Below are 20,138 nucleotides of genomic sequence, written 5' to 3'. Positions count from 1 at the left end.
TGCAAGGTAGGCTCTGTACAGCTTTTTCGTCAGAGTAACTTTACTCCCTGCTGTTGCCTTTACATATAAGTCTCTCAAAGCGTCCCAAAGTTGCTTTGCAGACTGCATGCCTCGCACGTGGACTAGCTGATTGTCCTCAACTCCCAGGATAATGGTGGCTCTAGCCCGCTCATCCTGTCTCAGCCATTCAGCATTGGGATTTTGGGGGGTTTGCTCACCAATTGGCAGCCAAAGATCCTCTCTGCGAAGATACATTTCCATCTTCAGGGCCCAATTCAAATAGTTGGTCTCTGATAGGCGCTCCAGAGGCATCGCTGAGGGCTGGGAGGTAGCCATGGCTTCTTCCTTCTTTTGCAAGTCACCTCAGCTAGCTTCTAAGTCCTGCAGACCGGCAGTTGCTGGAAAATCTCCAGGTGGCTCCAAAGAAAATCTTCACAGGTCTTTGCTACCTGCCTTTAAATTGTGCACGAGGTGTGGAGCTGACCTCTCTTTTCTCTCTGGGTTTTATTGCGTTGTTTACTGGGCACATAACCTGTTGGCAGATGCTGGGAAAGCCTTTAGCCCAGGAGAGGTCAACAAAAGTCACACACCAAGCATTTCTATAAAAAATAATTTATTTACAGAAAGCAAAAACAAAAGCAAAACATTTAAAGGACTTAGCTCTCATTGAGAGCTACCTGGCTTGCTACATGCCGGCAGAGAGAGAAAAAAGGAAGTGAAGAACAAGTCCGGGCAGGTCCTCCCCCCAGGCTATTTTGCATGAAGCACGTGAGAGGAGACAATCACTTGCAACCTTTCACCCGGCCAAATGATTAGGTATAATAGTAGCTTAATCTATTAGTAGGAAAACCTCAACAGCAGAGCAGGTTTTTCTTAAATTCTGATCTCAAGTGAGAAATTACATGGGGGTTCCTTGAGAACAATTCACAAAATGCTTTTTATCTTGTGCGGCTGGAGAATTTGGTCAGAATGTTGAGAGGCCTATTGCTTGCTCAGCCTGCCCTAGTCCAAATGTACTCTCCTGGAGTATTGCAAGACATCTGGTAGACTTTAGATTAATCATATTCAATGTGCCTGTTGAGGGTATTTTAACAGATCACTTGCTGATCATTTTTTTCATGTGAAAGTAGGATTACCTTTGCTTTGAAAGAAACTGTGATGAATTGAATATTAAACAATCTTTGTAAGATCTTATCTCAACAATTCCCTTCCTTCTCAAAATTTCAAAGCATGTAGTAGCAGCATAGCCATGGCTTGCTTAATCATGGGATGTTGATTAAACCATAATTGGCAGGGTTAATAACAGAAGTAAAGTGCCTTGTAGCTGTTCTTCCAACTGAAGATGAGAGAACGTGAGCACAATGCACATAACAGCTCATTCCCTTCATAAGGAAAAAAAGTTCCCCGCCTGAGAGAGAAACTGTTCTTTATCATGACATCTGAATGCAGCTAACTGATTATTATCTCAGGAATGGGAACAGTGGGTGCTTCCCTTCCAGTCTTTCAGCCTATGGAGTTCTAACAGCATGAAAAAGTCTTCACTCAAAATCTGCTTTTCATAGTGGAACTGAGATATAGTTCCTATTTAATAAGAGGCCGAAGCTGGATTCACAAACCATATTAAGCCAGGGCTATAAAAAGTGTGGCCCTGGTACCACATATGGTCCATTAAAATCCTGTCCCCAGAGCCACCAAAAGTGAGTGAGGGTAATCATTTTAGCAGGGAGAAGTTTGAGGGCTAAGTCTTGCAGAGGCTTAAGGAACATGTTTTTTTAATGTATTTTTAATTTATTTTCTATCCTGCCTTTATTATTTTTATAAAACAACTCAAGGCGGCGAACATACCTAATACTCCTTCCTCTTCCTCTTTTCCCCACAACAACAACTGGCTAAACGGGCTGTCTTATATATTTATCTCTTATAACTCCTGTAATCTTCCCAAAATGTACCCTGGCCCTGCCCAGAGCCTGCTGTATGCCTCAAGCCAATGGAGTTTGCCCTCTCTTACAGACACGAAAGACCATTTTGAGGAATTGCTCCTAAATTTCAGAATTCCCTTCACAGAAAGTCTGTTCCTCCATGTGGAGTTGGATCTTTTTGGTGTATGTTGAAAATACTATTTTTAAGAAAATACTTTGAAAATATGATGATGATGTTGTTGCTACTTTTTTGCCTCTTAAGGTTGGGCTGCTTTTTATTATGTGTTTAATAACATGTTCTTTTTATTGTTTGACTTTTGAAACAAGAGGGGTATTTTATAGCATAACCCTATACTGCTTTATTCAGTAATCATTAAGTTTGATGAGGTTTGCTCCCTGGAATATATTTTAGGATTGTCTTCCTCATGACATAAAGATGTGCTGGGAGGTTTCCCCCCCCCCCATCATATACAAATATTATAGCAATCAAAACCTTTTAATCCAGCTTACAGCAATCCATTTATTTCATTTTCCCCATTATATCACTAAGTCATGCTATCCTAGAAGAATAATTTCTTCTCAAATCACTAGAGAGTCAGGATGAGTGGTAGGGGCTGCTGTTTCAGGTGGGATAGGGAAAAAAGCTCTAGAGGGCTCAAGATTGTCCCTAATCCAGAAATAGAAATAGAATTCCCTCTATTCCACCATCTAAAGTGAGTACATTTCTGTAGGCAATAACATGATCTTCCCATCCTCTGAGGATCCACATGGAGTGCCTGCCCCATGAACCACATGAGAATGTGGATGTGTTGGTATGTGTAGGTGCAAGATAATCTTTTTAAACATACATATGCAGTTAAAACAACAGTGCAGTTGGTGCTTTATTTGTCCAATCGGTGCTTTATTTTCATGCAACAATATATAGATTATTCTTAAGAGCCTGTAAAATAAGGAATGTTGTGTTGTGTTTAGTTCAGTGGTCTTGTTTTCTTATTTTTCCCTTTCTTTCCATGTTCTTTCCCTTTTTGTATTTTGTAAAGCAACAAAAGGTCTCCCTTTTTACTCTGCATTCAGAAACTTTTGACCTTTCTGACTTTTCTCATGGAAAGGAGAAAGCAGTCGGCAGTGTGGCAGCTTAACTGTTCTATTCTATTCTGTATTCCTTATTAATGCTACGGGGTTTTTTGCCTCTAAATTTAGCTTGAACAAACCCTGTACTGTATTGTATTTTCTTTCTTAATGGCATTTGGCAGATTTTCTGAAGCTCCCATTAGAGAATTACGTAAGAAATTTGCAAGTGCCGGTAAAAATTATTAGGATGGAGCAACGGTCAGGACTGATTCGAGCTCGGCTAAGAGGTGCTGCTGCTTCCAAAGGCCAGGTCATCACTTTCTTGGATGCCCACTGTGAATGCACCACAGGTTGGCTGGAGCCCTTGCTGGCAAGAATAAAAGAAGACAGGTGAGAATTAAGAACTGTTGCTGTTACTATGACAGCCTCTGCCAAGAGAATTTCTTTAGGAGTCTGTTTATTATTAACTACTTTTTTCCTGCAGTTTGTATCTCAACTACCTGAAATATCTTGCTTCAATAAAAGATCTGAAGAATGCTATATTCTGTTTGGCTCCAGTCTGCTGGTGGAAGCACACATATTTTGCTGATTGTTTTAAAACAGTGCCCTCCTGCACAACGGGTCCATTTTTCCTCTGACTGTGAGTTAAAAGACCCACTGGTGGCCAGTGTGACGTAATTTTTAAGAATATAGATTTGGACTGAGAAGTTCTGGATTCATTCACTGGAGTATTTTGCAACAGTTAGGATTTCTGAAAGAATTGTTAATGTGAGTGTGTTGCTTCCAGTTTCCACAGGGAAGGTGTGGCAAGAATTTAATAATATCTAAGCATTTGTTTTCTGTAACTCAGCCATCCATTATAGCAGGAAGGCTCACAGTAATTTAAAAAAATATTCCCAGATGACATAAATATTAAGATTTATAGAAAATACAGAGAGCAAATACCGTCTCAGAAGATTTTCTATTATCTCACATGGGAAATGTTTATGACCTGTTCAGAGACATTCAAAAGAAAAGGTGGCCCTTCCTCCCCCCAACAGTTGCCTGCTATTTTATTCGCACACAAAGATGTGTGGATTTACTTGCATAAACCCGTGCGTTCCATTAAGATTTCACTAACTAGATCATACTCCTAAGAGTTAACAGTTTCAAAATAATCGAACCTGTAGGTATCAAAGGATAGACAAAAGAAGGCATGACTTCACATAATTTATACCTATAAGGTATGGGCTACAAATATGGGCAGTTTTCAAAGAGATTTTTTTAAAAAAACACACAGGATAAGATTATCGATAGCTTCTAGCAATATACTGTAGCAGTATATCTACATATGACTTGCCATATCAGAGGCAATTGCTGGGAACACAAGTGGGAGGGTGCTGTTGTATTCAAATCCTGCTTGGTGACTTCTTACCGGCATCAAGTTGATCGTGGTGGGAACAGAATGCTAGAAGAAGACCTGTGTTCTGACGCATCATGGCTGTCTTTAAAATCTTTAAGAAAATCCATTGGAGTGATTCTACACATGCTATTTTTAATCTTAGCCCAAAGGCTGAAAAGTAACTCTTAGAGCTGCTAGTAAACTTTGCCTGATCAGATAACAAGACCATTATAAGGAAGTTGGTTCCATCATTTACTTATTTATTTCTATTTATATGGCTGGCCATCTCACCAGTGTGACTCTGGGCAGCTAACAAGAATTAAAATACAATATAAATGTAATATGTATTTTTTCAAAAAAGTTCTCAACCACCTAATGCAAAATAGCCCCCCAAATCAGCATTCAGAAATACTGAGGGCCCAATTACTCTCCTGGTCCCCATGCCTGGGAAAACAGCCAGGTCTTTGAGGCTTTCCAAAAGGTGAGCAGAGTCAGGGCTGGCCCAGCCTTGGTGGTATGATGTTCCCAGGCACAGGTGCAGCTAAGGAAAAGGCATGCTTCCTGGTACCCACTAAATGAAAATCCCTAATAGATAGGAATGGGAGCATGCCCCTCCCGCCCAGCCTAAAGGGATGGATAGAAACCACGGGAGTAAGGTGGTCCCATGCCATGTAGGGCTTTATAGCTAATAACCAGCACCCTGAATTGCAGCTGAAAGCCAGTGCAGCTCGCGAAGCAAAGCAGTAAGGTGGGCATAGTGAGACAAACTGTAACTGCTGGCACTGCTGCATTCTGGACCAATTGAAGTTTACTGGTATTCTTCAAAGACAGCCCCATGTAGAGCACATCTTAACCTGCCCCTAGTTCTGCTAGCTTCCAAAGAGCGTAGGAACTGCAATGAAAAGACAATATGCGATGTACAGTACTTGAAAAGAGTTTTCTGTAAACGTGGGATATGCCACTAAAGTATCAATAATTTCGTAGCCATAGAATTGGAAGGGGCCACTGAGATTATTGAATCCAAATCCCTGTTCTGTGGAGTCACTCAAATAAAATCACGTTGACAGATGGCTGTCTAGCCTCTTGTTTATTTTTCTCTGGTTCTAGTCATTAACTGCATTTGGAGATGTATCTGTCATCTTTGTTTCCAGATTTGTGGTCTGAGTTCTACATACTCAATTTCCTTTATTGTTTTCTCCCTTTTCATTAGGTTTCTTGGAAATATATGTTTCTGGTTGTTTTCTAGCAGATAGACCTCAGGTAGTGAAAAACTATTGCCATTTTTGTCTTTGTCAATATAGCTGAAATTGAAATCAAAATAAGTAACAGCTTCTTACAAAATGGATAAGATGAAATGCTGCTCCATTTCCTATCTACGACATCTTATTAATAGTTTGTATGGTCAGTACAGCCATTTGGGTTATGCTTGGGAAAAGCATATGCTGTGTTTTAGGGGGGAAAAGAAGCATGACCCAAAGAGCATTGTGCATATTTACATGTTACGGATTTCACAAGGTATGGATGTGCTTAATGTGCCTTGAATAATATGTCTGGATTTTAAAAACAGTAATCGTAATCCACTAGAATGCTTGTGGAAGCAGATGTTTGTTTGTGTTTCCTAGCTTGGTCACAGTTCGTATATGGAAATGGATGCTGCAGTCTCTGGAGTTTTCCCTAGCTTCAGTTGCCAAGGCTGCATGGATACATCTCTAGATATAATGTTAATTGCCCAGTGTTTAGGAAAGGGAGCAGAGGGAGTCTCATGTTGTCCTCCCTTCATGCTCTCAGATTTTGATTTTATTTAATCAAGTTATTAATGGATTTTGAAAGGGATTTTGAGAATACAGCCTGACCTCTCTGGATGCGTGTATTTGGACCAGACAGATTTCCTTCCCAGGAAAATACGTTTGCATGTTTATTTTTGTTTTATAGGAAAATTGTTGTATGCCCAATTATCGATGTAATCAGTGATGACACATTTGAATATATGGCTGGATCAGACATGACTTATGGAGGATTTAATTGGAAACTTAATTTTCGTTGGTACCCTGTTCCCCAAAGAGAAATGGACAGAAGGAAAGGAGACAGAACTTTGCCTGTGAGGTAAGAAGTAGAGACAGAGGATGTTTTATGATCATTAATTGTTTTGTATATATATGTGTGCCTATGTCTGTATGTATTTATAAGGCTTAGGTTTATTTAAACAGGATCATGTACCACATAGATCAGGAAAATGTAGGGTGAACTTCATTGTGGTGGGTTGGGCAATAATTAGTGAATGAATAGGGGGAACAAGCAGGAGTTTGGCAATGGAGTTGAAGGGGAAGACCTTAACAAAATATCCCTCTAAATCAATACTATACTTGTAGGCTAAGAGCCTCAGCAGGAATCTAAAAGAAATCAAAGCTTATTACTGATGGTACCTTCAAAAATAATGAGGATGAACAGACAGGATTTTAGAGTCCTGACCTGCAGCACTTGGGCCATGTTTACTTCTTGTGGACTCTGAAGGAAAAAATCAGAGGATTAGAGCATCATGTGGCCACACTTCAGCAGGTAAGAGAGGATGATCATTAATCAGATCAAAGGTGTTACAACAGGAGCTAACAGAGAAAGCAACTCTCACTAAGGAGGAAACTCAAACAAAGGAGCCTACCCAATGGGTGGGAGTGAGAACAAGAAGCAAGAGGCAGAGAAGATATTATGTAGTGCTAGGACTCAGATTCTGCTTTCAGGACCTTTCAGAAGGAGGCTCTGAGCCTGCAGGGAAATAAAAAGAAAAACTAAGGACTAGGAGGATGGTGGATCCTGAAGGGCAGAGAGGATATAGCTGCATCCTGCAAGTAGACAAAGAGAAACTGAAACTATGAGGATGTGAAGCAAATCTATGTTAACCAGATCCATCTGCTCTGAAGGGTGTTAACTGCTAAGATGTAATGATTGCCTATCCTAAAACACCATCAGACTCATGAACAGGTTCATAAAGATATCTGATTTATTAAAGAATAGTATGCAGGATCACAAAGAAAGCTGAGAATGGAAAAAGCGCGCCAAATGCAAACTAAAAAACCCTCGGTACAAACGAGATCCCTCCCCCCGTAGAACCTTCCCAGGCTCACAATCCCAGGTGCTCCTAACGGCTCCTGATGGTCCGTGGGAAAAGTCCTTGAGTAGACCACATAACCCAAACACATTCCACAGATACAGAGCTTGGCACAATGTTTCACAGCAGCTCCCTCCCACCATAAACGCACGTCAGCACCGTGGCATGTGAAAGGTTACGATGTACAGTGCACATTGAAACAGTGAACATGACATAAGAGCACTGATGAGGGTTATGAAAGAACAACTTCCCAAATGTATCAAGTCCACTGACAATTATCCCTTTAGCAGGATAGAAATATCATAAACAACCCATTTGATACAACACTGAAAAAGTGAAGCCCTGCCAACAATACAAGCATGGGAGACCAAAATCAGAGAGGACACAGGGATGACAAAACTGACTGTATATATTCATAATACAAGTTTAACTAAATTCAAGCAGAAATAGCCCCCTTACATACAATACATCACACAGCAAGGCAGGTTTAGACATTGGAATATGATTTATAAGAAAAAATAGTTAAAAGATTAATTTAAAAATCAGATGAAGCAATTTAAATAAATATAAGCAACAATCCCCAATATATCAAGAAAAGGACAAATACTTAAGTAGTGATTAGTGGCTAAAGACACGGGAAGAGAAGGGAAAAATGAGCTATGGAAAGTTTTTCCTTTAAGATATCTTTTAATGATTCCATTTTTTCCTTTGTTTCTGTGTTACACTTTTCTCTGTCCATATTATTTTTTAATATCAGCTTGAAGAATGTAAAGTAACCATATGTTTATGATAAAGTTTCATATATATATATATACACACACACACACACACACACAAACACACACATATACATACATACATACATGCACACATGCACAGTATGTGTATTTGTGTGTGTGTGTGTGTATGAATGAAATCAACCAACCAACCATGTGAGGAAAAATGATATAGAAAACAACAGGTTTTCATATCACCCTGGACTTTGAAGATCTAGGAAGAAACTAAAAAATAAGAGTTTTCTTACATGAAAGAAGATTAGAAAGGGGAAAAAGAATATTGAGTGTGGAAGGCTAGTTAGGTTAAATAGCATTTACAGGGATACAGATTTTGGGGGCCATGACCCGAATTATTTAATAATGGACTGCTGGTTTGAGATGAGTTGTACTTCAGAAAAACTGGTGAACATATGTTTGGGCAAAGCAGGGCAAACTTAATAGGAGTCTTTAACCTGAAGCTCATGGGAGTTGGAAATGAAACCCTTTAGTAAGGATGTTGCCCACAATAGAAAGAAATGTTATGAAATGGGAGGTATTACTTAGTGAAAAGTAGAAAATGCGTGGAAAATAACATTTCACTTACATTTAATTAAAATTAAATTAATTAAATACAGTTAATATAATTATTCTTCATGTATTTAATCACATCCAACTTTTGGAGGATTCTAGGAGTTGCATATGGCTCTGGGGCATTAAATTGTGCTAGGCCATCATGTATGGGCTGCAATCATCTACTTTTTTTAAAATACTTTTTCTTGAATTAAAAAAAATAATAAAAGACAATGCAAACTAAACCCAAAAGAAAAAGAAAAAGAAAGAGAATAGAAATTGCAAGAAAGGGGGGAAAAGAAAAAAGGAAGAGGAAAAAATAAGAAAAAAGAGAAAAGAGATATTTAATGACATGAATTCTGATCTTCATCTCAACAAGTACAAACTTAGTGATTCTTCACCCCCTATAAGATTACATGCAAGTATCTCTTCTTCCCATAACCCATCCCTTACCCATACACAAATCCACTGTTCTGCGGTCTCCCATGAGGAGCAACCATCTGGAGCACAAGTAGGTGATCTCCTGCCCTCTCCTTATCTGGAAAAATTTCGTGGGAGCAGTCTACCCTCTGGTCCTTCGGTTGTTACTGTAATGTCATCTCTGCTCACTTGGAGACATGCTAGCTTGCTGTTCCTCACCTGGAAGTCTCTGAAAACAACAGTGAACTTTGACAGGGACAGTGCAAGTAGGGAATCTGACCATCACAAACTGAAGTGGAACAATTATTTCTTTTGAGTTGGAAAGCGTATTTCTGTTGATGAAGTTTAAAATTTGACAACATTTTGGGCTTTATCAAGCATATTCTTTTTCTATATTCCTGTGGACTGTAGTACACAAAAGCTTGCATGACAGTTTGTTAGATTTTCAGATTTCATAGAGATTCATATCTTTGTTGCAAAGCAAAAAGCAAAAGAACAAAAAGCATAATAGCAAGGCTACTCCTTTGCAGTATCTTTCCAAAGTAGGGTGTACCATATGACCATATTAGTTTCTTTTCAATTAAAATTAAATGTTACTATTTAATGGAATGTTTAGTCTTGTTTAAGCTTTCCAAATGGGTCTTTTGCTAATATTTCAGTAGCAGCTTACAGCAATATTTACTTTTTGGGTAGTTGATTATGCTGTCTGGGAAAGAATATACAGGAATCTTGTACTTACGAGTGTAAATTTTTAACAAAAAATTGGAATGATTTAGTATAACACATCTGTAAGAATCATAAGAAAGCCTCTTAGTGTGAAAGCGTTGCCCCTCTTGTTTACTGGTACTTGCTATTGATCTGATTTACTGTGATGGGTAGAATAATGTGTAGAAGAACATTTAAAATTCTGTTGTGATTGGTATACCACCACCTAGTAGACTTAAAGCTTACTGGGCTCTTAAGCTCTGCAGCAGCAGAAGGAAGGTACTAAAATAGCACAGCCTATAGATTAATGGAGCTCAACTATGTCCTGGCAGAATTTGGGGAATTTATTGACACCATGATGGGTGACTCAGTCAAAACCCTGAGAAGACTATGGCATGGAAGTGTCTGACACACTTGGCCCAGTCAAGATGATGCAAAGCTCTCATACAGTAGAGCTAAACAGACTTCTGAATTGTTTAGCATGGAGTGGTTTCAACAAGAGTTAGAGTGACACTTTAATAAACACAGGACGGAGTCTTTCTGAAGGCCACATTATATTGTGACATTGGTGATGGTGCAGAAACCACATTTCACCACTGCCATTGCTTCTGCTTTGCTGGTCGTTCCAGCAGAATTGTTGCCTGTGCATATACGTATGTGCACACACAGATAAGTGAGAACAACTTTTGTATGCCTTGCAAAGCAAGAGGCTGCCTTACTGCTTTAAAAAGGTGCCTCATTCACACATACACACTTTTGTGATTCACCTCTTTTAAATGCTTTGCACAGCCCTAGAAACACAACATCAAATGCATCTTTCCCCCGGTGACAAACTAAATATAATATGAAAGATGGTTAACCAGATGCCTTGACACATATACTTTATTTCAAAGCAACTGTGAGTGTTGCTAATTGTATCAAGGAGGTATAGGGCTTCTTGATGTTCTTTTGCTGTCCTTTGCTGTTCCTGACCATTTCTGCATTTGAAAACCTCTGAAAGTTTTTTTAGAGAAAGGTAGTGATTGCGTGAGAGAGATTAGGTTGATTATGAAGTTCCTGTATCACATATTTCTCCAGATGTGAACCTCTAGAGATTAGATGGAAGAAGCTGAATCTATTAAATTCTAGGCCATGTGCTGAATAATAACACTATTTATGGAAAAATTAAAAAGGAACAGGCACCCAAAACAGAGAACTATTTCAGTGTATCATTGTATCATCACATATCATTGGAATAGGTAGAAGGTATTTGTAGTAAGCTGAGGCCAGATTCAACTCTGGTGGGATCCCAAGTTAAGGGATCCCATAACCCAGGTTATGTATTAGCTACACTTATAGTTGTAATTGAAATTATTCAACCCCATTGCAAATCAGGTTGATTTAGCCATACTGTATTTCTAACACACAGTGAAACGTGACACTCAACAAACCCCTAGCCAGTTCAGGTATTTCATGTGTTCCAGCTCAAGCACACCTGGTGCAACTGATGAAGCCCTTGATTAGCTGCATCAGGTGTGCTTGAGACAACACCTGTTTTGCATACTGTATGTGTGCTGTTATGACGGATTCTATTCAGGGGGTTGAATAATTTTGAGACTGGAGAAGTCATTATAAGTTGCATTTTCAGTTTAATTTGGGGACACCCCTTGAAGCATTTGTTGTGTTGAACTATTTCAATTGCTTTTGTTTCATTTGTTCATTGCAAACAGCTGAAAGTCTGTACATTTTGACAATCAACCTGATTTGCACTGGGGGTTGAATAATTTCGATTACAACTGTATGTAGTATGTTTCTAGAAATAGCAACTTCTAGTAAGTTTCTAGAGATAGAGTCCCCCTTTTAGGGGGAGATGGGCGGTGATAGAAATGTGAATAATAAATAAATAAATAAACTTCCTTCCTGAGGAAAGAGAAAAGTAATAGCCATAATGCATTGCAATGCATTGGTTTTAGGTAAAACAGGGAAAGTCCAGTAAGCAACACTGCAATCAACTGTGTCTGGATCAGGGTTGTTTAGCTCTCAGGATTACACAATCCTCAAGGTAATCAGCTTTCAATTTAAAAGGCTGAATCTACAGTATTCCATATATTTAAAAGGCAAACTTTCAGTTCACATTGCAGTAAAATAAAAATATACAAAAAAGCTAGATAGCTAAAGAATCTAAGAATGCTTAAGTTAATATGATCTTGACATGATTAATGATTTTTAACATTATGGGATGTAATTGGTATGTTCTCACTACCTTTTTTAAAAAAATATTGGCAAACTTACATTTGCTAGGATTCAAGAAGTTACAAAATGGATGGAATGCACACGGGAAAATAATTACTCTTGTGTTTCATATGAGCTATAATGAATTAATTAGATGTATGTGATGGTAACTGTTTCTGTGGGTCTATTCAAATAATTGATCATGTTTCTCAATTATATGCACGTAAAGATGCTAATTGAGTTGGAGAGGATTATCTTTCATCTGTTTGGCAGAAATGATGAAAGAAGATCGTAGAATGTCTTCCTGTCCCAGCATATTAAAAAAAAGTCTTAAGATTTCACAAACATAAATTAGACCAAAGAAATAATAATAGCTAAGTAAGGCTATGCAGATAATAGAAGGGGAGGGACTTCCAGGAATCAAATAGGAAGTAGGTTCTCCTGCAGAATTCCTAGAGTTGTGATTCTTTTTATTCTTAAAACAATTACTTAAGAAATTATGAGACTCTGGGAGAGCTACAGAAATCTGAAGTTGAGAGAAAAAAAGTGATTGAATGAGATATCACAAGATGGGGTAGGAGAGGTCACAGTCAGAGACTGAAGCCAAGGGTTCAGTAACAGGTCTTGAGGGATTCCATCACCTATTATTTCACTGTTCAAAGATTTTCTTAATTTGAGCAATTTTTATTTCTCTTTTTCTCTCTTAAATAAATTATGTGTCTCTAACTTCACTTGCTTCCCTTCAAATCCTTTCAGAAAATATGCGGCTGTTGGGCTAGTGGATGTAATGATTGCCTACCCTAACAGAACCAGACTCACAAGTAGGGACTTAATGATATCTGATTTATTAAAGAATAATATGCAAATACAGAGAAAGCTGAGAATGAGCAAAAGCGCGCCAAATACAAACTAAAAACCCTCGGTGTGAACGTAATCCCTCCCCTTGCCCAAACCATTTCAAATTCCCCACCGCAGGTGCTGGTAACAATTTCTGCTGATGTCCTGGGAAGAAAACCTTGAACACACGAAATAACCCAAGCACATTCCAATCCAGCTGAATACAGATAACATCCCAGGAGACAGAATCCTCCTCCCCTCCCAACCGAAACACACATCAGCCAAATGACATGCGAAACGTTATGATGTACGTTTAACATTGAAATGATGAACATGACATGCCCCCCCCAAAATAAGCGAAACATCAGGGAGCAGGTTTCAGAGGATAAGCGAAATGAAAGCGTCTAACTAAAACAGGAGAATTAACATCACGGGCAGACGCCCACTCAGAGTGGGGGAAGTGCTTCCAACGAATCAGGTATTGCAGGGTGCCCCGAATCCTGCGAGAATCAAGGACCTCCTTCACCTCAAAATGCTGCTGCCCATCAATCATGATCGGAGCAGGAGGTGGAGGCTGCGGATGCCAATGGGACAAGTGGCTGACAGGCTTAAGCAAGCTGCAATGAAAAACAGGATGCAAACATTTCAGATCGTGAGGCAAGTCCAATTTAAATGTGACAGGGTTCACAACTCCCACAATGGGAAAAGGACCCACAAACTTAGGAGCCAATTTTTGGGAAGGCTGTGGGGACTTTATAAACTTGGTGGAAAGGAAGACCTGATCACCAATCTTAAAATCAGGTTGAAGGCTCTCTGTTTATCTGCGTGTAGTTTATAAGCAGACTGGGCATCAGCCAATGCCTGCTGAATCACCGGCCATGAATCAGCCAGCTGAGCAGCCCAATCAGAAGCGGAACAGGGCTGTGTAGAAGGTTGTGGCAACTCAGGAATGGGTACAAAATCTCGCCCAGAAACCACCCGAAAAAGGGTGTGCCCCGTGCTCTGATGGACAGCATTGTTGTAAGCCACCTCAGCAAAAGGTAGCAGATCAACCCAATTATCTTGCTGATAGTTGACAAACGACCTTAAAAATTGTTCAAGGGTCGAATTTAAAACCTCTGTAGATCTGTCAGTCTCCGGATGCGAAGCAGTGGACAATGCCTGTTTAGTGCCAACCAGTTTCAAAAATGATTTCCAAAAGGTGGAAGTAAACTGTGTCCCGCAGTCCGTGACCAAGCGGGAGGGGCTACTGTGAATCCGGTAGATGTGTATTAGGAAAAGGCATGCCAATTGTGGGGCGGAAGGAATAGAAGCACATGGAATGAAATGGGCTTGTTTGGAAAAATAATCCTTGACGACCCAAATCACAGTCTTTTTCTGACTAGGAGGTAGGTCCACAATAAAATCCATAGAAACCTCCTCCCATGGATGGGATGGGCTTGCAACTGGCTGTAAAAGCCCCTGCAGCTTACCCCCCTTCCGTTTTGGCATGGCACAGACAGGGCAAGAAGCAACATAATCTTTTACATCACGTCTCAAGGTGGGCCACCAAAACTGGCGCCGTACCAGGTGCAACGTTTTTACAAATCCAAAATGACCAGCCACTTTATCATCATGAGACCTGGTTAAAATTTCCGTTCGCAAGTTGTCAGGCACATAGAGGCGGTTTTGCTTCCAAGCTAACCCATTGTCAAAAGTAACATTGTCTCTATTCTCCTGCAACCAAGTATCGGATTTCAGTTCCTGGAGGAACTGTTGTTGCAATTGAGAGGGAACTGGCGTCCTCCTCCCAGCTGGTGAAACTGAAGCTGGAGGCAGTTGCGCACGGGTTTGGCTGCGTGTGACAGCCTGCAACCCCAGTTGGGGCTCCGTCCACACTGTGCCCACGATTTCAGGGGCTTGGACCGAATCTTAGGGTAGGCGAGAAAGTGCATCAGCTAGGAAGTTTTTCCTGCCCGGAATAAATATCAATTGAAAATCAAAGCGACTAAAAAACTGAGCCCAGCGAATCTGCTTAGGACTGAGTCTGCAAGGTGTGCGGAGTGCTTCTAAATTCTTATGGTCAGTCCAAACTTCAAAAGGGCATTTAGCCCCTTCTAGGAGGTGCCGCCATGCTTCCAAAGCAGCCTTGACTGCAAAAGCCTCCTTTTCCCAGACATGCCACCTCCGTTCCGTTTCGGAAAATTTCCGAGACAAATAAGCACAAGGCTTCAAGTGATTGTCAGCATCTGTTTGCAGTAAAAGCACCCCAATTGAAAAATCAGAAGCATCTACCTGAACTACAAATGGTCTAGTGGGATCAGGGTGCTGCAAAATTGGTTCAGCAGTGAACAGGCTTTTGAGTTTGTCGAAAGCCACCTGGCAGTCAGTTGTCCAATTCAGCAGTGCCCCCGGGTTCTTTACTTTGTGCGTGTCCCCCAACCCCTTGGTACATAATAAGTCGGTTAAGGGCAATGCAATCTCAGCGAACCCTTGGATGAACTGGCGATAATAATTGCTAAATCCAAGGAAAATTTGGAGTTGCCTCCGAGTGTGTGGGCGCTCCCACCCCAAAATGGCCTGAATTTTCCCAGGGTCCATCTCAATGCCCTTGTCAGAGATCCTATACCCCAGGTAGTCAAGCTGAGTCTTAACGAAATTCACACTTAGAAAGTTTGGCAAACAGTTCAGCATTTCTCAATTTGCTAAGCACCTGTCTCACCAGGCGTTCGTGCTCCTCTTCAGTTTCAGTATAAATCAAAACATCATCTAAATACACCAGTACACCTTTAAACAAATGTTCATGTAAAACTTCATTGATTAATTGCATAAACACCCCGGTGCCCCCGCCAACCCAAAAGGTAAGACCTTATACTGGAAAGAACCCAGTGGACAATTGAAAGCAGTTTTCCATTCATCCCCCTCCCGTATGCGGATGCGGAAATAGGCTTCCCTCAAATCCAGCTTGGAAAAGATTTTCCCCTTTGCCAGATGTGCTAACATGTCTTTTATTAATGGCAAAGGATACTTGTTTGATATGGAGACTGCATTTAACCTGCGGTAATCAGTACAGAGTCTCAGTGTCCCATCCTTCTTACCCCGGAACAGTACGGGGGCGCCAACCAGCGAATTTGCTGGTTCGATAAATCCCCTAGCCAAGTTTTTATCCACAAAATCCCTCAACGCCGCAAGCTCCTTCTGAGTCATGGTGTAAATCTTCGGCTTGGGCAGTTGAGTGTTGGGGACCAACTCTATCGCACAGTCAGTTTTTTGATGGGGCGGGAGTTGGTCTGCTTCCATCTCATCAAACACATCCGCAAAGTCCTGGTATTTCTCCGGCAAGCCCTCCAGTGGTGTCACATTGAAATGCGGGGTTGCTGCCGCAGCCCTCCCCACTGCAGCACACGGTACTCGTTCCGCTGCAGGGGCTTGGTAAAAGCCATTGGAAAAAGTCAAAGTCCTGTGTTCCCAATTTATATAGGGGTTTTGTTGGACCAGCCAGGGAATCCCCAAGATGACGAGGGGATGACCCACAGGTGCTACCACAAACTGTAACCCCTCACGGTGGCTGCCCAATTGCAACACCACCATTCCTGTGAAATGAGTCACTGGTCTCCCTCCCGCAGTTGAACCATCCAGCTGGGTGAAAATCATGGGCCGCTGCAGTGGGAAGCTGGGTAAGTCCAAAGCAGCCACCACGTCAGGGTGCATTAAGCATCACGAACACCCCGAGTCAATTAACGCCCAAACCTCAACGGTCTTAGTGCGGGAGCCTAACTTCACTTTCACATTCAGCGTGGGGCAATTTGCACTCACCAAAACATCTTCGCACCCATCATCCACCACCTGCCCACAGGCACTTTTCAGAGCAGGTGGCTGGCGTTTCCTGCCACCTCTTTTAGATCATTTTCCTCCTCTCCCCCGAACTAAGGAACCTCCTCCACTTCGGTTTCCGCCTTGGCTGCCTTCATTTTCCTGGGCAGTGAGGGTGATTTGCCCATCGCTTTTCCCGACCGATCTTCTGTCCTGGGTTTTGGGCAAGCAGCCGCCCTGTGGCCCTCTTTCCCGCACCGGAGGCACTGCCCTTTGGCATAACGGTGCTCCCTCTCCTCCTCCCAGGCACGTTGCCCGGGTTTCCCAGTCGTGGCAGTGGATCGGGATCCCTTGCTGAGTGCCGCGTGTCTCAACGCCCTCCTACTGTGTGCGAAAGTCTCATGGGCATGTTCAGCCTTCCCTGCCAACTGTATCCATTCATACAAGGTATCTGGGTCGTCTCTGCCCAACGACCACCACAGGATCTCCATGTTCAGACCGTCCTTAAATAGCTCTATTAAGGTAGCCTGGGACAAGTCCTCAACCTTCCCAGCCAATGACTTAAATTCCAAAGCGTAGTCTGCTATGGATCTTTGCCCCTGGCTGAGTTCTTTTAAAGCCCTCTTCACCCTTTCTTTGACTAATGGGTCTACAAAGTGTAGCTTTAAGGCCCACAGGAATTCTTCGAAATCCTCAAGCTCAGGACCGTCCGCCTCGTTTAACTGGACAAACCAGTCAGCAGCCCGCCCCTTTAGTTTGGTGGCAATGGCATTTATCTTGGCCCTTTCGGAACAGAAATACGGTCCAAATTCGTCCATATAACTCCTTGCATTGGTAAGAAAAAATGACAACTTAGTTGGATCCCCATCAAATTTGACTGCAAAGTCTTTAAACCCCGCTCCAGGCGGGCCCCTCGCCACATCTGGGCGGTCGGTCTTTCTTTTGGATACTGGGGATCTCCACTCTCGAGGAGGGGACCGGGAAATTCTCACTCTGTGAGATTTTGGCTCAGCCCTGTGCCATCCCCTGCCTCTTTCCACTGATCGAGGAGGGGAAGAAGGGGACTAATACCTGGTGCTGTGAGATTTTGGCTCAGCCCTGTGCCATCTCCTGCCTCTTTCTATCGAGCGGGGAGGGGGAGAAGGGGACGAATACCTGGTGCTTGATTCTCCTCTCCTCCTCTCCCGGGGCCCCCAGTCCATTGACAGTTTCTTTAGCATATATTCCATCGACTCAAATTTGGCCTCCAATAGTCTTATCCTTTCAGGGGTTTGGGAATCCTCTTTCCTTCCCCCGTCGTGCCTCACAACGACTGGGGACATCGAGTACCGCTGCTTCCAGGACGTCTTAGACGTCCCTGGTAGGGGTCCCTGTGCTTCATCCCAAGTGATCAGCTCGCCAGGCGACTCTCTGGTAGGTTCAGGGGCTCCTTTTCCTCCAACCTCCTCTTCCTCCAGGTGGGAACACGAAATCTCCTGAACCTCAGATAGTTCCCGAGTAGGGACCCTCTCCGTTCTCCTCACCGTGGAGTCGGGTTCCCCATCGCTCATGTCCTCACTTTCCCCGGTTTGGGGTTTTGGTTCGGTCATCGCTAGCACTACTCCCTCACAAGATAAATCTGGAAAGGGGCTAACGGTAAACTTTTAAGTTTCTCAGCTTTATGTAATGATTGCCTACCCTAACAGAACCAGACTCACAAGTAGGGACTTAATGATATCTGATTTATTAAAGAATAGTATGCAAATACAGAGAAAGCTGAGAATGAGCAAAAGCACACCAAATACAAACTAAAAACCCTCGGTGTGAACGTAATCCCTCCCCTTGCCCAAACCATTTCAAATTCCCCACCGCAGGTGCTGGTAACAATTTCTGCTGATGTCCTGGGAAGAAAACCTTGAACACACGAAATAACCCAAACACATTCCAATCCAGCTGAATACAGATAACATCCCAGGAGACAGAATCCTCCTCCCCTCCCAACCGAAACACGCATCAGCCAAATGACATGCGAAACGTTACGATGTACGGTTAACATTGAAACGATGAACATGACAGTGGATTTCTCTAGTATTTTGTGGCATTTGTACTTAAAAGTAACAAGGTTTTGCTAACTGCCTTGTTTAAACCTAGTAATAATGAGTTACCAAGAAGCTTATACTCAACAGCAAATGATTTATCAATAAATAAATTCCTTTAAACAAAAGTCAATGTTGCCAGCATTAATTGCAACCAGAAGGGGCAGGGCTATCCTTGTTCAGGCACCATTTTATTTCGTGCAACTTTCTCTTACTGCCCGCCATATTTGTAGGAGGAATTATTGAATTGTAGGTTTCTAGAAATACTTTAATAGTTTTGATGCTTCCAGAAATCGGAGACAGTGCTGACATGCTACAGGTGATTTATCTTTATAAGTAACTGCTACTCATGTGTTTAGAACACTGGCTTGTTCAAAGAGACAGGTCACTGAATGTTGGGCTGCTGCCTCTGTCATTGAGAAATCACACACATATATATTGGAAAAAATCATTCAGAGGAGGCACAATTTTGTGTAATTTTCTTCCCACTCCTGTTATACACTGTTCATTTGAACATGCCAATCACACAGTTATTTGCCCTGCTGAGCCAGCTATTTGTAATACTTGCATTGTCTGTCTATCTATTTTGCATATTCAGTAATACATTTTATATAGTTCTAACTTAGAATTAAAAAAAAATAGAAATGATCAGGTCTAACTAGCACATTTTTCATTCTGCATGGCATTTATAGAGACAGTAGAATTCATTTTCTCAAAGAACAAAAATTAAATGACTTTTTTTTAAAGGAATAACAGCTATACACTGTTGCAAAATTATCAGGGAACTGAATGGTAGAGATACCAGCCTTTGCTGGAGTTGATAGGATTTATGGCAAAGGTTAATTAATTTAGTGACTGTTGTTAAAACCTGCAGGTGATTGTTATTTATGGTAATTACAGCAGAAAACAAAAATAATTTACTCCTAGAGCTTTACAGCTACCTCCTTTATCATTACTGCAATGAAAAGAACTTTTGGATTATTTTAAACATAGTAATACCTTACTGTTACAAACAAATATTAAGAAACACTTTAGAGCAAATTCTGTTTCAAATAAATTTCAGTGTTATACTGTTTATCACAATGAAACATCAATTTTTTCCTAGTTTTAGTTTTTGTTACCTTAAAATCTTTAATAGTCAAATCAATTCATTTTGAATGTTCTTATGAAAGCGTGAAATCTTTTCTGGAGCAAGGTCCTTGTGGATTATGATCTGTATTTTTTCCTGAAAGAGCATAGAACAAAATGATGGGCATAGAGAATATGTTAAGTAAACTAGGATAATGCCTGAATACAAAA

At 41.3% G+C, this 20,138-nt stretch overlaps 1 protein-coding gene across 2 annotated transcripts in view; it reads left to right on the top strand.

The window, feature by feature from the left end:
- GALNT13 (polypeptide N-acetylgalactosaminyltransferase 13) overlaps positions 1–20,138 on the top strand; it is a 199,108-nt gene that overhangs the window by 107,725 nt on the left and 71,245 nt on the right. For both annotated transcript variants that reach the window (XM_063318363.1, XM_063318364.1), the window contains exons 5-6: positions 3,173–3,380; positions 6,304–6,474. In XM_063318363.1, the coding sequence (XP_063174433.1) occupies positions 3,173–3,380; positions 6,304–6,474 (379 nt within the window). The remainder of the gene's footprint in view (positions 1–3,172; positions 3,381–6,303; positions 6,475–20,138) is intronic.

This window comes from Candoia aspera, chromosome 1, assembly GCF_035149785.1.
Source record: "Candoia aspera isolate rCanAsp1 chromosome 1, rCanAsp1.hap2, whole genome shotgun sequence".
In the NCBI taxonomy this organism is placed as follows: domain Eukaryota; kingdom Metazoa; phylum Chordata; class Lepidosauria; order Squamata; family Boidae; genus Candoia; species Candoia aspera.
Note: the sequence above shows the minus strand (reverse complement) of the source record. Positions and strands in the feature narration are given on the sequence as shown.